Consider the following 18,064-nt stretch of genomic DNA (forward strand, 5'->3'; position numbering starts at 1 on the left):
AGGCTGACCCTATTATTTTTTTTTCATGTTTCTCATTACTTTTTAATAGCAGTCATGGGTTAGGTGGTTGATTTTTTAAAGAAAAACATAAATAAATATGAAAATCATCTTCATGTTTCTCTGCCTCTCCTTTTCCTCCTCTCTATCTTCTTTTTGTTGGATTCCTGGTAACACTAACAAACCCTTTCCCAACTTCACTACACAATTGACATGTTCTCAGACCTCCTACTTGAATAACTTCTGTCATGAAAGAAATGTTCTGTTCGTGAACAAGTGTTGTCGCCACTGTCATGACTGTAGAGATGACTCGTACAGTCCTGACACTTGTATATTTTGCCAGATAGGGCATTATTCCACAAAATATTAAGGGCAGGCGGGAAAAAATTATTTTGATGACAGCGCTGAAAATTTTGGTCGATCGAGTAATGAGAAACAGAAAAAAATAGAGTCACCATAATGTTTTAAGGGTACAAGCTGAGTTATTATGTTTTTGGATGTAATTTTTGCAGCATTTGATATAAAGTTACTCGTACTATTCTACTTACTGAAACATCACTTGCAATTTACTGAACTAAAACCTGGTATGTATCAACAGATAAATGATGCAATGACATAAATTTATATACATAATATATTAATAAAAAATGTCAAAAAAAGAAATCCCTGCTATGCAATGAAGTGTTCCAATAGTGCCAGAAGACAGTCGTGTCATAGAAGGTATGCATGTATGCATGTAGTAATTTTATACTAGAATAGTTTAATCAAGGTTTTATGTGTGTTTTCATTTTGAGTAAAAAGTGTATAAACTCAGCTTGTACCACTGAGTGAAGTCAACGTGTGGTATCTTCTTTCTGTAACCTTACTTGGTGGATGGGGTTATTCCTCATTTCTAACTGGCCAAGGAGTAGAGGAAGTCCTTTCAGGTTTTAAACTCTACCTACCACCAAGGATGTCATTGTTGTTCAATGTGTAGAAAATAACCCAGCTGACCCTGCTGTCATTGTGTTAGCAAGGAGGTTTAATACATTCATGGTGTTAGTTCAGTAGTAACTTTAGTAAGGTAATCTGTAAATGAAGCAAGCTGTGTAGCTGGTCTTTGTGTTTCCTGTTGATGCTGAATACTTGTATTGTAGAGGTGCATCATTGTCATGGCTTTGTGAGTTCAGATCGAGTGTTCAAGGAAAGAAAGACTTCCAGTTGTGGAATTCGTCAGTGTGTATAGTATAGTTGAATTCATTACAGCATGTGATTGTGGGTAGTCCTTGTGTGCACTACTTTCTAATAGAAATGATTGCATTTATGTACTCAGTGTGAATGCACGGAGAACTGGGTCAGTATTGGAAAGTGAAGGTATACGAGTCAAAGCAATGTCAAAGTTGGACTATCACCATGTGTGGTGTCTTGGTCTCAAGGTTGATAAAAGAAAAGCAGGTTATGTCTCATTCACATAATACATAAGTTTGGGGGGGGGGGGGCTTGTGTAGTAACATGTCTTAGTATCTGGGCACCTCAGGCTCATTTAGCTTGAATGTGTTATCATAATGCTTCCAACTGTTAGGTTGTGTCTTTGTAAGTTAGTAAGGCTACATTTACATGGACAGTACCTCAACTATTTGCATTGATATACCAAGACTTGATATAGATATCATCAAATTTATTGATTTATAATTTTAGATTGTCAGGTTATGTCATTTTAAATGACATATAAATAGAAGACAAAATATCCAGTAATAAATGAAACAAAACTATAAAATGGAGATTACAACTTGAGCATAATATAACACGATGTTTTTGAAATATTGAAAATATGAAATTGAAAAGAACATTGAAATATACATAGTAGTACAACAGCTGTTTGTGATGATTTATTTCCAATATGTACTTGCTTTTTTAAGTTGAATATAGGATTAATAGTTTCTGTTTTCAAAAGGAGCTCATTACCTTCATGGCCACTTAAGAAATAGTGTAATTATTTCATTACATAACTACATCAATATTATCTGAAAGAATTTGATACTTGTTTGTTAGCTGTTTTTGTTAATACCCTGTCCATTGAAATTCTAGTATACTTGATACAGTTAAAATTGAAATTGAGATAGGCTTGACAACTCTTTATTTATACACGTTGTGCTTGTTGGACACAGACTATTTTTATAGATGGAGTTAGGAAGGTGACATTACAGTTAATTATATGCGATTGTTTGTACTGATATGGCCTTGCATATATGGTATCTATTTATAGGCTGTAACTAACTAGTCCTGGGCACCACACCCTGTACTTAGCATAGTTAATACAAGAATAGCAATAATACAGAATAATAATACATTGATAATCAGATATTGGATATATTGAAATGAAAAGGATTCGGAAATGTGTGCGAAATAATCACATGGTGTGATGTACTTTATCAAGTTGCTTAGCATCAAGATGCATACATGTACATGTACATAGGGCTTCCATAGACTGTATGGTTGAGGTCAAAGGTTAATGAATGGATGGGGTCAAAGGTGAAGCATTCAATTTTATTCAGATTTGTTTACTATTTGTGTATGCCAGGTAAATAACTGTGTATTTGTATTGATGTTATCAATGAATTTATAATTGTTTAAGTCAACAGTTGATGTCTGTATTGTGCATATTGATAAGCTGATTAGCATGACTATAGAAAGAGTATTAGTATTAATAGTCTTGCATATTGATAAGCTGATTAGCATGACTGTAGAAAGAGTATTAGTATTAGTAGTCTTGCATATTGATTAGCTGATTAGCATGACTGTAGAAAGAGTATTAGTATTAGTAGTCTTGCATATTGATTAGCTGATTAGCATGACTGTAGAAAGAGTATTAGTATTAGTAGTCTTGCATATTGATTAGCTGATTAGCATGACTGTAGAAAGAGTATTTAGTATTAGTAGTCTTGCATATTGATTACCTGATTAGCATGAGTGTAGAAAGAGTATTAGTATTAGTAGTCTTGCATGTTGATTAGCTGATTACCATTGCTATAGGAAAAATAGTCAACAGTGGATTCACTTTACTGTATATCAAGTACATTGTGATATTACCTATAATATTTATGTTTAGACAGTCAATGTTATCTATCAAGTCATTTAGATTGTGTTTGTATAATTATGAACTAATTTGTGTACCACATTTCTAGATATATTGAATTTGTAGATGGCACACCTCTATTGATAATATAATATTCAAGGATTTATTCATATCATGTTTACATTTGTAAAAAAAGCCTGTTTTGACTAATTTTGAAGAAATTTGATATATTTTGTAGTAATAGCTTGTGTATACTACATTTCATGTTATCCATTATCTGGTGATTGAGTGTCATGGCAACCCATGTTTTTAGTATCCCAGTAACAGCAAAGTAACTATAGCCTGGAACATGGACTCAGTACATGGTATTCATTTCTGTCAAACAAACAAACAAAAAGATGGATTCTAACTGTATAATTAGATATTATTTCATAATAATTTTCTTTGTTCAGCCAAGGAAAATACAAGTGACCTAAGGGACCTTGTCACTACGAGTTGCAAGACAAGTAGTGACAAAAATCCTTCGGTCACAAGTATTTTCCGGCTGAATGAAGACAAATATTGGAGAATAATATAATTATACCTCCTCAAGCATAATTATGAAAAAGTGGGAAAATAATGGCGATTTGGAACATTTTAAGTCATATTTCAAGCACCGCAAAACACAGTAGAATGACCAGAGTATTGTAATTATGTAATCCATATTTGTTCAAACAATCAAAGACAATAACTTGGCATGTGTATGGTATACTTGGGTATGAATCCTATAATTGGGAAATAAGATTACAGCAAATGTTTATAGTTAACGTTGATCTGTGAACACAGTGACAGCTCTTTGCAAAGTCAGTGGTGACATCAATCCTGTGTACATAAAGGCAATCATTAAATCACAGACTGTTACATAGACTGTTTATTCATGTCAGTGTATTACGGATTACATCACAGACCTGTCACATAGACTGTTTTATACATGTCAATGTATTATGGATTACAAGTTTCTCTCAGGTTGGTTACTCCCTCTGTTAGATTTACATGTATCTAGTGTTTGAAAAAGTGTATCACAGTTAATAAAATATGAGGACAACGTTAAGTGGGTTAGTAAAATTCATATTATTACTGCAATATGTAAGTGGTACATTACAGTAATGCAGCTCCTATTAAGTATTATGGATATTGATGTGATATTATTATGGCCCTATTTGTTACAGGATGAAATCTTGCAAAACCGACAGCAATCATGCAATTGCACACAATTTCTAAAGGTAATTCTATATAAAAGCATAGAACAAGATACAGCAAGTTCTTTCCAGAAAGGACCGACACCATAATATGAAACTGTCTCTTTTGTAACATAGAGTAAAATACATTTATAATTCAGTCTCCTTCATCGCTGTACAATGTAAGGCTTGAATTTCAAGACTGCATGTATGATAAAACTTAAATGTATCTTCCTTGAAAACTGTGTTTGATATTAAATGGTGTATAGCTGTAATCACAGCTTATCCTGAGGCAAAGACAGACATATGGTATGTACAGTGTCTTTGTCTACCATCAGACATTAATTCTCTTGTCTCAGTTTTCATTTCATGTCTCTAAAGTTTAACCTAGCGTGTCACTCACTGAAACACAGGATGTTTGTTTTTTCTTTGTCCCTGGAAAAGGAAACCTTCATGTTTTATCAACTGGAATTCCTTAATTATACTCCATTGTTGAAAAGGTATTCTGAACTTGTACTTGGAGTGTCATGTAACTCAGGTGGGTGGGGTGGGGTGGGGGGGGGTACAGTCCAATTTTTGTAATATTAAACATGAGATGATTGAATTGAGTGCTGTATACATTAATCTATACATAAATACAGATTCCAATAAATAAGTCTTTAAAAGAGCATATGTACATGTATGTATCTTTGCATGCATGCATGTGTTTGTGTGTGTGTGTGTGTGTGTGTGTGTGTGTGTGTGTGTGCATGTGTGTTTGTCTGTACGCATGCATGTGCATGTGCATGTGTGTGTGTGTGTGTTCGTGTCTCTGCACACATGCATGCATGTGTGTGTGTGTGTGTGTGTGTGTGTGTTCATGTGTGTGATTGTCATTTCATATTACATTGTATTTCACTGATTTGTCAGTTTTATCAATTCAACTGATAATATTGTCAGTGTTCTTATCATGCTATCACATGATTTATACAATCGTTTTGTTAATTTCTGAATCTCCGTTTTAATTTGTTTTTCAGTTTTGAAAGTCTTGATTTGTATTTTGTAAGTCTAGAAGTAACAACAATTCGCAAAAAGTAAAAGTCTAGTCTGTGGCCTCCATGACCTGTCCATGGCATAGTATATATAGAAGCTGTTAGTAATTGTGTCTTTATCTTAAACAAGCAAAGACATCAGATAATGAGACAGTTGAAAATGATTGCAATAGGAGATAACTCCTGTATTAAACAGTCTGGCTCCAAGATTACAGTGTGTTTAATTGCTTAGGCTGTATACGTGTTGATTTTGTCTGTATGTCTGATACAAGTTGAGATGTTGTCAGTTTTCCGTAGTACATTTACATGCATTGTTGTAGAAAAACTATGGCAATGGAATATTGATTTTAGACATGGAATATTTCGAAGTTATTTCATTATAAGGTGAGAATACAGGATTTTGAAATTTACGTCTTATTTTAAATTCCATGACTATACATGTCTGAGCCACTATTAGTCTTACTATCTTGGTGGATTTAAAGGCCCATGATTCAAACCCAGGTTCTCACATGATGACGTCTTATGAGTGGCACCATTAGGATTAAATTTGATCATTGTTTTGTTCTGTACCAACTTTTCCTATAGCTCTGCCTAACAGCTGTTTTTCTCACCCAAATCTTGAACTTGGCCTTTACGTAAAGGGTACTATATTTGATTAATATGCAGAGTATACGACTCCATGCATGCATGCTTATTCTTTGAGATCCTACCTGACGTGTTACACTTAACTAGAGTTTAGGGCATATTATATGACTAGGTAATGCCCTTGTCCATAAAAATAGGGAAATCAAATAGACGGGGGAGAAATTATGCAAAAAGGGTAATGATATTGAGTCTTTTCAACTGAAATTATTTATACGATACAGATGTGAGATTAGTCATGAGTAATTTGATCGCTGTCATGTAGGTAAGGTTCAGTTTATTAGCGAAGATCTCCATACCTTATGTTTTATTTTATTCAAGACTGTAGTATCATTGCAGGTAGGACATGATAACATTTTGTTTTGGGATAGTATCAATCACAAGATATATTATTTAGCTGGTTCTGTGTTTTTCACAGACTTAAAGTCATATGCTGTGCATAGAATATGATTGTCACCAATAGATTTAAGCCATCCGTACTGTACGTTAGCTAGATTTCAGTTTTGCTATTAGCATGTCACTTTCAGAATGTTCATCTCCGTTTATCTATGTGGAATTTGTTACCTTACTATGATAATGGTATGATTATTCTTCATACTATTTTAGAAGATCAAGTTTAATATTTTTTGTTATATAATGCAAAGTATAATGTCTTGTGGAAGTTGTCTGTTATAAGTGATATTTCTGTTAGTGTTACCTCTGTAGTCTAGGTTCAAACCCACCCTTCGCTGGCTTGATTTGATGAAAAATCAACCAGGTCTGTTCTATGAAGGATGATATTCAGTTTCACCCAACTGAGCAACACAGGTTTTCTCCTGGTAATCTCTTTCCTCTTGCTTTATCACCAGGGTACCACATATGGTGATACTCAGTGGTAACCATAACAACAAATTTCTGAATTTATTTAGCCCAATAGATGGTTACTATTCTTATTTATTTTAAAAGGAAGAATATAACTTTAGATTTTGTTAATAACATTGTAATAGAATTTATAGAAAGCATTATCGTGTAGGAAGTAAACCTGTCAATATTTCAGGTCTACTACCTGATGAGATATGGCTAGGCTTAAGAGTTATAGTAGCGAATCAGAATTTATATCAATTGGTAAGCCATTCAAATTTGTAGAGCTAAACTGAAAACAGTGAATATGGTTTATGTAAGACAGTAAAATATAGTTACTTTGGAACGGTAAATTGGAAACGAATACGGCGTTTTGATCCGTCTACTACAAACCTTGATCTCGTAAATTACCTTTGTCCGTAGAAGACGGATCGCAACATCACATTTGTTTCCAATTTTAACTGGATTTTACTGTCAGTGCCATATTGATTCTTGGAAACATGAACTATATAATAAGCCTGTCCATACTACAAATATCTGATCAGGATCCAATTTGATTTAACTGTCCATAGTTATTATTTGTGGTTAATTCGTATACTGATCCGGATTGAAGCCTACTCTGGGTGGTGGTTTTGATCTGGATCAAAGTAATTCAAATCAGATCGCAATCAGTTAGGCCTGGTGTGGACTGGCACATACTCGAGTGATTTAGTTTCATAAGTAATCCAAATCGAAGCTAGTAATGTGTGTGGACAGGTATGCTAATGTAATTCGAATTGAATCCATCTTTCAATTTTTGTGTGTGGACAGAAAGTGGAATCGATGTGGATTAATGTGATCTGGATAAGTTTAATTCAGATTGGATCTGGATCAGATATGGACAGAGCTAATATATTCTATGTATTTTATGTACTGTGTGTAAATACAATTAGGACATCATTCTCATTGACATCATCAGAGATTGTAGTCTGTATATGGTGGATCTTAAGGCATGCAATTTCATTTTTAATGTTTACACATTGAAATTTACTGACTGTGGTGAGTGGCGTACAGTGTACATATGACTCATGCCTATGTAATGGAATAAAACCAGGACATAATGATTTCGTGCAAGTGCGTGTAACCTATCTCCCATGAATTGTCTTCAAGCCACAGGAATCGTCAGTCAGTCTGTAAATGAATCACCAATACAACAACTCCGTCTGATTAGTTTTGATGTCAAAATGTCAAACACTGTTCAGATAAACATAATTGCATTTAGAGAAATCATGTTGGACATTTCATACAATGTGCTAGTGTTAGTATTGAAATTGTATTTTACGACATGGACTTTATGTCACAGTGGTGCCAGTCTAGCTTATTCATATATTATTATACATGTACCTACTTTTATATAGACGTAAACTTCACGGATAATTATGGTCATGGAAATTTTTGTGTAAGAAGATAGCTTGTATCCATATTAGCCATGTTATAGTTGGTCATGTGACTAGTAGTACTAAAACTGTGATAGGCAAATCAGCAGCTACTTGCAATAAGTGAAATTAGATGAATACACCCTTCAAATGAAGACCCCCTCTAGTAACAATGAGGTGAATACACCTTTCAAATGAATACTGCCCTCAAGTGACAATGAGATAAATACACCTTTCACATGAAGACTGTCCTCTAGTGTCAATGAGATAAATACACCTTTCAAATGAAGGCTGTCCTAGTGACATTGAAATGAATATACATGTACAATGTACATTTGTACTTTTCAAATGAATACTGCCTCAAGTGACAATGAGCTGAATACACCTTTCAAATGAAGACTTGCGACAATGACATTGAAATCAATACACCTTTCAAATGAAGACTGCCCTCTAGTGATGATGAACCAATGATGTCAACTGTGTGAAATTCCATATTTTGAGCATTACAAAGGTCAAAGTTGATGTGATGTGAAGCCTAGACTGAACGATTTGTTGTGTACAGTCATTCAATCACCCGGTTTAGCAATGATTAACATGATTATCATCGTACCAACAATTATGAATGTTTTATTCTTTTGGAAGCCATGTGATCTTATCATGACAACATTATATTTTTGGAGGTCTGAAAATATATTTCACAAAGTGATTTTAAGATAGTAAAGAAGACATTGATTGAATTATTGAGTACATAAATTATATTGAATGTTATCAGTTTAGTCAGGACCATGAATGGCTGACTGATAACTATTTATTAACTACTACACAAAGCTCATTTTTTTGTACAGATAGAAATGAAGGAAATATTGACACTATTATAGGGATATGGGCCAACTTGATGTACTTTTTTCCCTAAAATTTGAATACTTACTTAATACCCATGTTGTATCATTGATTTTTGCCCTGAGAAGAATATAGAATATAGAATATCTATATTGCATGTGGATTAAGTCTATATGCTATTGATGTCAGTGTCACTTTTTGGATGCACCCAACAAATACCTCATCAAATTATTTGTCCAGTTTGCCTAACTACGCTACACATCTTATGGTTAATATAGTAGTTATGACCAGACATTTCTCAGTATGTAGATTAACATTTGTAATTCATATGTCACAGAAAAAAATGTTGAGGTCTGACCCGTACTCCATTAATGAATACATCAAATTATATCATGCAGAAGCCAAGTTATTGTATATTAACAGAAAATATGGATCATATACCTTGGCCGTTCTGTCATGACAACTTGTGTCTCCGTCACTCGTTCTGTGATGCTCAAAATGTGGGTTAATATATTCCAAATCACCATTAATTTCTACCTTGTCATAAATTATGCTTGAGGAGGTATAATTATATTATTTTCCAATATTTTTCTTCATTCAGCCGGAAAATACTCATGACCCAAGGGTTTTGTCACTGCTTGTCTCTTGACTCGTAGTGACAAGGCCCCTTAGGTCACTCATATTTTGAAACAAAGAAAAAATTAGGAGAATAATAGCAAATTGTCATAACAAGGCTTTGTTTTAAAACTGTATAGACAGTGCTTGTACTTATGAAGAAGTTAATGAAAAATGAAAAGAATTATAAGTATGTAGAGGAGCTTGGGATCCTAAATGCATATAGATTTTCAAATTTAAAAAAAATAAAATTCAACATATCGGTATTATATTTACAGAATTAAAATTCAACATATCGGTATTATATTTACAGAATTAAAATTCAACATATCGGTATTATATTTACAGTATTAATTATACGTTTTGCGTATAAAATTTATATGAGTTAATTTTATGTTGCAGTCACCAGAGTAAACTCACAGTCCCTGAATGAGAAGTACAAGAATTGTTCATATTTTCAAATTTTACCATGTATTCAGATCCTTCATATTAATGTAATGGGTGACTTTTTCCCCAATTTGAAATTGTTGCTGCTTGTATATGTATAAATAGAATTGCAATCAGCATTGAAAATGTCACAGTGGTACTGATGTATTCCAACTTAAATTGTCTAACAAGGTACACAAAGTGATGCAGAACAGATTGTAATACGATAGCATGTCAGTGGTTGACTGCCAGGTTTCATGTAATCACCACCACTGTGACCTTACTGTAACCTGGTTACTGGTTTCTTAATGAATTCAATTTGTGACGGCCTTCCCAGGATGATTATGTGAGCTTGGCTTTCATTATACATTATCCCACAAATTAATGAGACTATTTAATTGACATTTATCAAACACTGACAACTGTCACTTTACTTTGTTACATCTACCATTTACTGGTACATGTATATACACAATATACAATGATATTGTATAGGCAATGTAAGGCAAGGTAGTTAGTACAGTATATATAAAACATATTTTGTAATGGATATAATGCTATGGGAGGTGGGGGGGGGGTTGAAATGATAAGAGAGTACATGTAGGTGTTGACACTGTTGAGGCAACAGTATGTTATAGTCACTTTGTTTTAGTATTGTAGTATTATACCATGCATAAGACCAAAAATACGGAATATATTCTCTGGTTGTTTTGTGTTACAACAACACGTGTCTATGTCACTGGTTGTGCTGTGTTCGAAATATGATTCAAAATGTTCAAAATCAATTATTAATGATGCTGGTATAATTATGTTATTATCCAATATTTTTCTTTATTCAGCTGGAAAATGCTCATGACGTAAGGGTTGTCACTACGAGTTGCTTGTCAAGGAGTGACAAAGGCCCCCTTAGATCACTCTCATATTTTCCTTGGCTGAACAAAATAAATATTAGGGAATAACATTTACATGTAATAGTATGGGCAGCACATCTTTATGATAATGAGGATGTAGAAGAAGAAGAAGATGACGACAACATAGACTTTATTAATCCATATCAAAGTCAGAACGTGAAAAAAGGTGACACTTGGTACTCAAGTTTCCTAGCATTAACACAGTAGGAAACCAGAGTCGCCAACTAGTTTGGTAGGGTTAAACTGAGAAATTTTGAAATCCCTTAGATATCTTGAGTTACAAAGATAATGTTTGTAGATCGATCTTGAATTTTTTGATTTACAAGAAAACTGTAGGTCTCAGTTTCTCAATCGAACTCCATTTTAGAGAGAACCAAAGTACCAAAGAGCCTATATTCATGTACTGCTTTAATATCTTCTCTCTCTTCTTGTAGCGTATTATGACTGCAAATCTCTATTGAATATTGGTGTTTGAAATAATCAGTTAATGAGATGTAAATACAGCTGATGACCCTAGTGTGACCTTAGTTTGAATGACTGTCATTTAGGATAAAGAAAGCCACTATTTCTATAATATTATTATTCTGACAACTGTCACATATAGATGGACCCAGGTCATGTGTTGTCTCTAGTGTATCTGCGAATGAAAAAAAATTGCTGCTGTGAGTGTAAATGATAAATTGTGTGGTATTAGAAATTGTTGTGTCAATGGTACATCAAATTTGCTTTAATGGATACATCAAAACTTTTCACCCACATTATCAAGAATGAACTTTCTATTGGAACTATATTGGCCGTGGCATTCTGGATGAAACATGGAATTGTGCCCCCCCCCCCCCCCCCCCCCACCACCACCACCACCACCACCACCACCACCACCACCACCACAAACACACACACACACACAGGCAGTATGCACTCTAATGAAAGACAAAATTGTTTGTAGTTGTCAAAATGGTAATATTTAACTGGGTTTGATTGTTGATATAGTTAACCAACCAATAGTAAGGAATATGGGAATAACACATTTTGGTGCACTACAAGAAATCACTATGTGTGACAGTGTCAGTGGTGCATCAAATTTGTTTTGAGGACACAATGAAACCTTTTACCCATTCTATCAGGGTTAAACTTCTTTTGGAATGACCTTGACCTTCTAGTTAAAGTGTGGAAACTATGGGCCCACAGGTATATAGTCTGATACAGTGAATACCCTTGACTCACCTATAAATGACCTTGACTCAACAGCTTGCTCCCCAAAGAAATGTAAAGTTAATTAATTTTTGTCTGTTGTAAAACTCACAGACTGGATGGTAAAAGTTCATCTTCATTTTCAACTATTGAAACACTATATGTGTTGAACATTTTAAATTGAAGCTTTCGTCCACACATGCTTGTCTTGGTTGATCACCTGACACATCTTCAATTTGAATACAGTCGGCTATATTGTTCTAGGAATTATTACGACATAAAACTATCTCCTCCATAAGTTGCGTGTCTTATCAATGTATTTTGATTCAGTATATATTTGTAATAATTTAGTAGTCTTAAAATATTCAGGTTCGGTAAGAAAGGGATATCAGAACATCTGATAGTAGCATTGCCATTGGTTACTTGTATGTAACACTTGATGTGTACCTGGCCCCACAATGCATCTCTCATGCATAGAATAACAGTGGTGTTGGTAACAGATTTGATTGAAATTGACCCTGTCTGTAATAGAATGGCATGTAGTGTGTTGACCTTTGAATTAACCCCAAGGCCAAGTAATTTCATCCTTTCAAATCACATTTAGTTAAAGTCAATTCCAACTTGGAAGAAAAACAAAGAAGGAATTTCAAACACACAAAGATCACATTTACCCCAGAATTTCAAACATACATAGACCAAATTCCACCCCCCTCCCCCAGAGATGTACACATGTTGAACATAATATCTAATGTTATAATTCCTTGGAATGGTGATTAGAAAATAAAAGAAATAAAATTTAAAGGCAAGTTTAATATATAGTTCAGCTGTAGTTGCATCATTAAATCTTTTAGATTATCCTCCCAACCCTCACAAGCCCACACTCTCTGTACATACATTCCAAGGCCGCCTTAATTTTAGGTGGTAAAGTTTTAATGTTGGGGTTATCACAACAACACCTTTTTTGCATGATATTATCCGTATGTAGGTTGTTGGTGTTAAGGACAGTATTACATAGTAATCAGACCAGACTACTGTCTGATTGAGATCAATCTGGTTTTAATTGTAGTGCTGCCTATCCAATCCCATTCAATTCTCTTTCCCAGCCACTATGTTTCCACAGTAGCCTTTCAATTATGGCATAGTAAATGACTTATAGATCTAGCTGAACTCTCACTAGTGGACTTGGCAGATCTACATGTAAATGAACTAATATATTAGTGGACTTGGCAGATGTGCATCTAGTGAAACCCTTACTACCAGGGTAGTGGACTCACTAACCCAGTAGTGGACTTAGCAGATGTACATGTAACTAAACTCTCACTAGTAGACTTAGCAGATGTACATGTCACTGAACTCTCACTTGTTGATTTGGCAGATGTAACTAAATTAAACTCTCACTAGTGGACTACTTAGCAGAGCTTTATGTACATTTGTACATGTAGCTTAACTCACTAGTTGACTTGACAGATCTACCTAAACTTGATCTATACATATATGGTTGGCCATAAATTAACAAATGATACTTGATAGCTAATCTAGCTAAACTCTAATTATATTAGTGGACTTTGTATGAATAGAACAATCATTTTTTATTACATGTTTTATATTCATGAAAGTGTAGTTTTCCACATTTTCACAAATTTGCATTGAAACACAAATAAATATTAAAATTGGTTAACACTTTTGTAAACAGAACTCAAAAGATGCTTGGGGAGTTTGCTGACAGACACACAAGTCTATAGTTTGTAATTTTAGTTGTAAATGTACCAATTTTTCCCTTTGTATATCAAACAAAAGTTCATTTTCATACAAATATTGTATAACCAGTAGGTATTAGTGGCTGCTTATCTTGGATGGATTATTTCAACTGGTTACAATGATTTCTCTAATGCATGCTGTGGGCAACCTAGAAGTACAATTGTAATGAACTATATATGTTATTGACCAGCTTGAGTTGTAATGAAATGCACTTTGCTAAACTCCGTAAATACTCAGACAGTAGTCTGTGCTAATCTATTTACCCCCAAATCAGCTAATATATATTTAGATTTTGTACAATGCACATGCCAAAGCTGAAGAACTCATTGCTGATATTTCTGTATGTATTTGATTTGCCACCATCACCACCACCATACTGAGTGTTTACGGATACAGAGGATCAACGAGTTCACATTATGCAAATTTAAAGCAACCAGAGAAGATCAGAGTTATATACACTAACCCCATAGGATAGGATATGCAAAGATATGTGCATATAGACAATTAGGATACAACCATGATATGTTATATTGAACATTTGTGGTGCATCTATATTATCAGCGATAGGTGCAGCTGTTCACTGTGTCTGTGGATCTATCAGTGAATGTGTTTGACATAGAGATCTGATCACAATGACTTGAAAGGTATTCAGATGTACCCTTGTGGCTAACTCAGAAGTATGAAATATGGACTGAGGAATATTATTAATGGCAATTATATGAAAATGAAAAAGATTTTATCAGTCATGTTATAAGATTACTGTATTGATTGAGTAGAGCTTTGTGTACAACAACTAAAAAGCTGTTTGAGTAGAGAACATATTGTGTAGAGAGGAGAAAATAAAATAGTATTTTGTGAGTGGTATCATAAGAATTGTATCAATGTAAATAGTTTTCTATTTTTCAGCAATCGAAAGAATATATCTACAGATTTTTCTTTGTGGATATGGGTCGGATGGAATGACACGCTCCCTTTCTATATGATGTTTAGATATTAATCTGTGAAATCTATCGTCATTCAGGCAAGGAAAAAAACAAGGGACTTTAAAAGGAGCTTTGTCATTTTGAGTAGAGGACGAAAAACGATAATTTGTATCGTTGCATGCAAAGTAGTATGGTTGCACTGCAGTACAATACCGAAAACATTATACTGTAATGGAAATAAATGTATTGATCATTCCATGGACATGACACAACATTGCACTGATGCCCAGTAGTGTTTTTTTTAGCACAACTGAACTTAGGTGAATGGGGTTGAAACTTGGTGGGGATGTTTCTGCAGGTGTTATTCTGCAGTTATTGTTTAAAACATGACACAATTGGCCATAGCAACCATGACCATGCCCTTAGCAACAGTGAAATGATGATGCATATTTACAAAGATAACAACAGGGATGGGTAGATATTAAGTGAATGCAGATTCAAAATATATGCAAATATGCCTAGCAACAGGACCACACCCATGGCAACAGCTAAATGATGGTTTACATTGCAAAAAATACAAAAAGTGGGAAGGGCAGGAAAGTTTATAGATTCCAAAAATATATGCAAATATACCTAGCAACAAGATCACACCCACAGCAATAGCTAAATACAGTTGTGCTACAATGCCATTGGTGCTGTTTTTTTATGAAATTTGTTGTCATAGTGATTTCTTGAGACTATCCAATTTTCTGCTTTGAGTGCTAGTATTAGAGAATTCTTAGAGCAAAAGAGTAACTGAATATTTGATATGTTATCTATTTCAGATTAACCTGCGTTTGATCTTGGTGTCGGGAAAGACAAAAGACTTCTTATTTTCAACCAATGATTCTGCAGGCGATATAGCACAACATGTATATGAAAACTGGCCACCAGGTATGTACATTTCCTCCAGTTCACAAATATGAAGTGACAGGCAGTCATTAGAAACCAGACTATTATTAACAGAAAATTCAACAACCATGAACATATATGTATGCATGAATTTAGTTACATGTACATGGTATTCTAGTGGTACACTATTTTGTATTTTTCTATACAGACACTTTGTACACACAAAACATGAATGGAATGTAGCATGAGCCTTGGAAATAAAGTTGTTTAATAAAAGTCCAACCTATTCTCAAGTAAACCAATTTAAAAGATCTGTGGTCACTGTCCAAACTCAAAATTTAGTCATTTAAGAATCTAGTATGGTCTCTGAGTACTGTGTTAACACTATGGGGGGAAAACAAGACAGTGAACCCCAATTTCTGTTATTATTTCCAAAGAACCAGGAATAAACTTTGATATGGCAAAGTTTCGAGATATTTTGAAAAACTTTGATTTTCAGGGAGATTTATCCCTAAGGCATATTCTACCATAATTATGTCTTTATACATATAGTCCAGTTGTGAGTACATCAAACTAAAAACTCCAGTGTGGAGAAAGGAATACATTGCTTGAAATCAAATTTTTGAAGATGAAAGCAGTCACTATGTTAATTAGTGTGCTTTCTTATGACATCACAATTTTTGTGTAGTTGGTCAAAATAATAAAAACTAAGTTTTCTTGTGAGTTGCCACATAGTATGAGAGATACAGGGGAACATTTGATTTGCTACATGTCAGAGGTGTAACACTAACAGAGCTCTCAAATTTTCAATCCTGGGTTATCATGTTAGTGTATCAATGAAGCAATAATTATTACATAGGATCTTTCTGTTGTTGTGAACCAACTGTTTCTACTGTATATCTCTGCCAGACTGTATTTTGAACCTAGATTTTAATTCTATTCCAAAAAGGGCCTTTAATAGAGAGACATACTGAAATTAGTGATAAAATTCACTCCTATGACTAGGTCATGATGTTTCTACGATTGCTTGAGTCATACACACAATTTCTATGTTTTGCCCTGACGTACTTGCTATATGTGAGATGATACTGTTGAAGGTAAATGAAACTACTCAGATACACTTTAGCGGCACCTTTCTGTTGACAACCTATGATATCAGATAGTGCAGCCCCTGGCTTTCTGAAATTACTGTGTATGATATTCACAATCTACCACATTTTGACCTGTCTTTGATCTGCATACTGGTTTCCTTGAACGATGTCTATACTCTCTGTTGATGATAGAAATAATGTTTGTATGAAAACCAAAGATAAATAGATGACTAGTTGAGACCATAATTGTTGTCACACAGAGTATCTGAACTGAATTGCTGATCAAATTACAAGTGTAGAAGGCAGCTTATCATCTATCTATTCATCTCAAGGTTGATAATTTTGAGAGATATTTATCAGAATGTCTGTAAGATGTGTCTTGTGAGGCAGCTATTATTTTTCTTTAACTGTGTACTACATTTGGACACTATCGCACAATGTCACACAAATGAAATTCATTGGTTTAGGCCAAACCCCCTACTCCTTAATGAACGTTCGTAAGTGCAACATCAACACATTTGCATATGATGTCGGCCATGATGAAAATTGTAGTGGTCACATCATTATGATCAATGCATTGTTTAAAACATAGTAAACACATTAAAATATTAGCTGAAACCCAGCATTGTAAATGACATTAGCAGTAAATTTTAATCAACTTATCAACATCTCAATAATAAATACAAAACCTGTTATCTTTGAAGGTGTCAAAGTTTTCTAAATTTGGTTTGCAAAAATCAAGTTCAACAATCATATTTATACCAGACGTACCCCCCCCCCCCCCATTAGCTAAACGAATAAAGTTTATTTATTAAACTTATGTGATATTGTGCAATCGCCCCATATGTTCTACTTGTGTAAGATGATACAACATTCACCAGAACATGGCTGAAAAGCCAGTATATTGTATCAAATAGCCAAGTCTCAGGGCTAACTTTAGTAAGGCACCAGACTTTCTCACATAGTCACACTAAGCCATATGTACGTGCCAAGGAACACAAATTCAAAAAGGCTCGTGATAGTCGCGCCAGGTGTGTGGATACAACAGTTAAAAAGATATATTTTCGATTATTATGTATTCCAAAAATCTTAAATAAAACCAGGCTATTTTGATGAGAAAAAATAATGAAACTTAAGAAAACCCCCCCAAACCCGGCATGTACAATGTATGTTCAGTTCAGTTCAGTTCAGTTCAGGTTGTAAGATGATAAGCTGGTACGG

The 18,064-nt window shown here is 34.2% G+C and overlaps 1 protein-coding gene across 1 annotated transcript in view; it reads left to right on the forward strand.

The window, feature by feature from the left end:
* Positions 1-18,064, forward strand: part of LOC144439508 (ubiquitin-like protein 3) — a 40,683-nt gene that overhangs the window by 10,550 nt on the left and 12,069 nt on the right. The window contains exon 2 of the mRNA XM_078128804.1: positions 15,686-15,794. Coding sequence (XP_077984930.1) covers positions 15,686-15,794 — 109 coding nt within the window. The remainder of the gene's footprint in view (positions 1-15,685; positions 15,795-18,064) is intronic.

Source organism: Glandiceps talaboti, chromosome 8 (genome assembly GCF_964340395.1).
Source record: "Glandiceps talaboti chromosome 8, keGlaTala1.1, whole genome shotgun sequence".
Taxonomy (NCBI): Eukaryota; Metazoa; Hemichordata; class Enteropneusta; family Spengelidae; genus Glandiceps; species Glandiceps talaboti.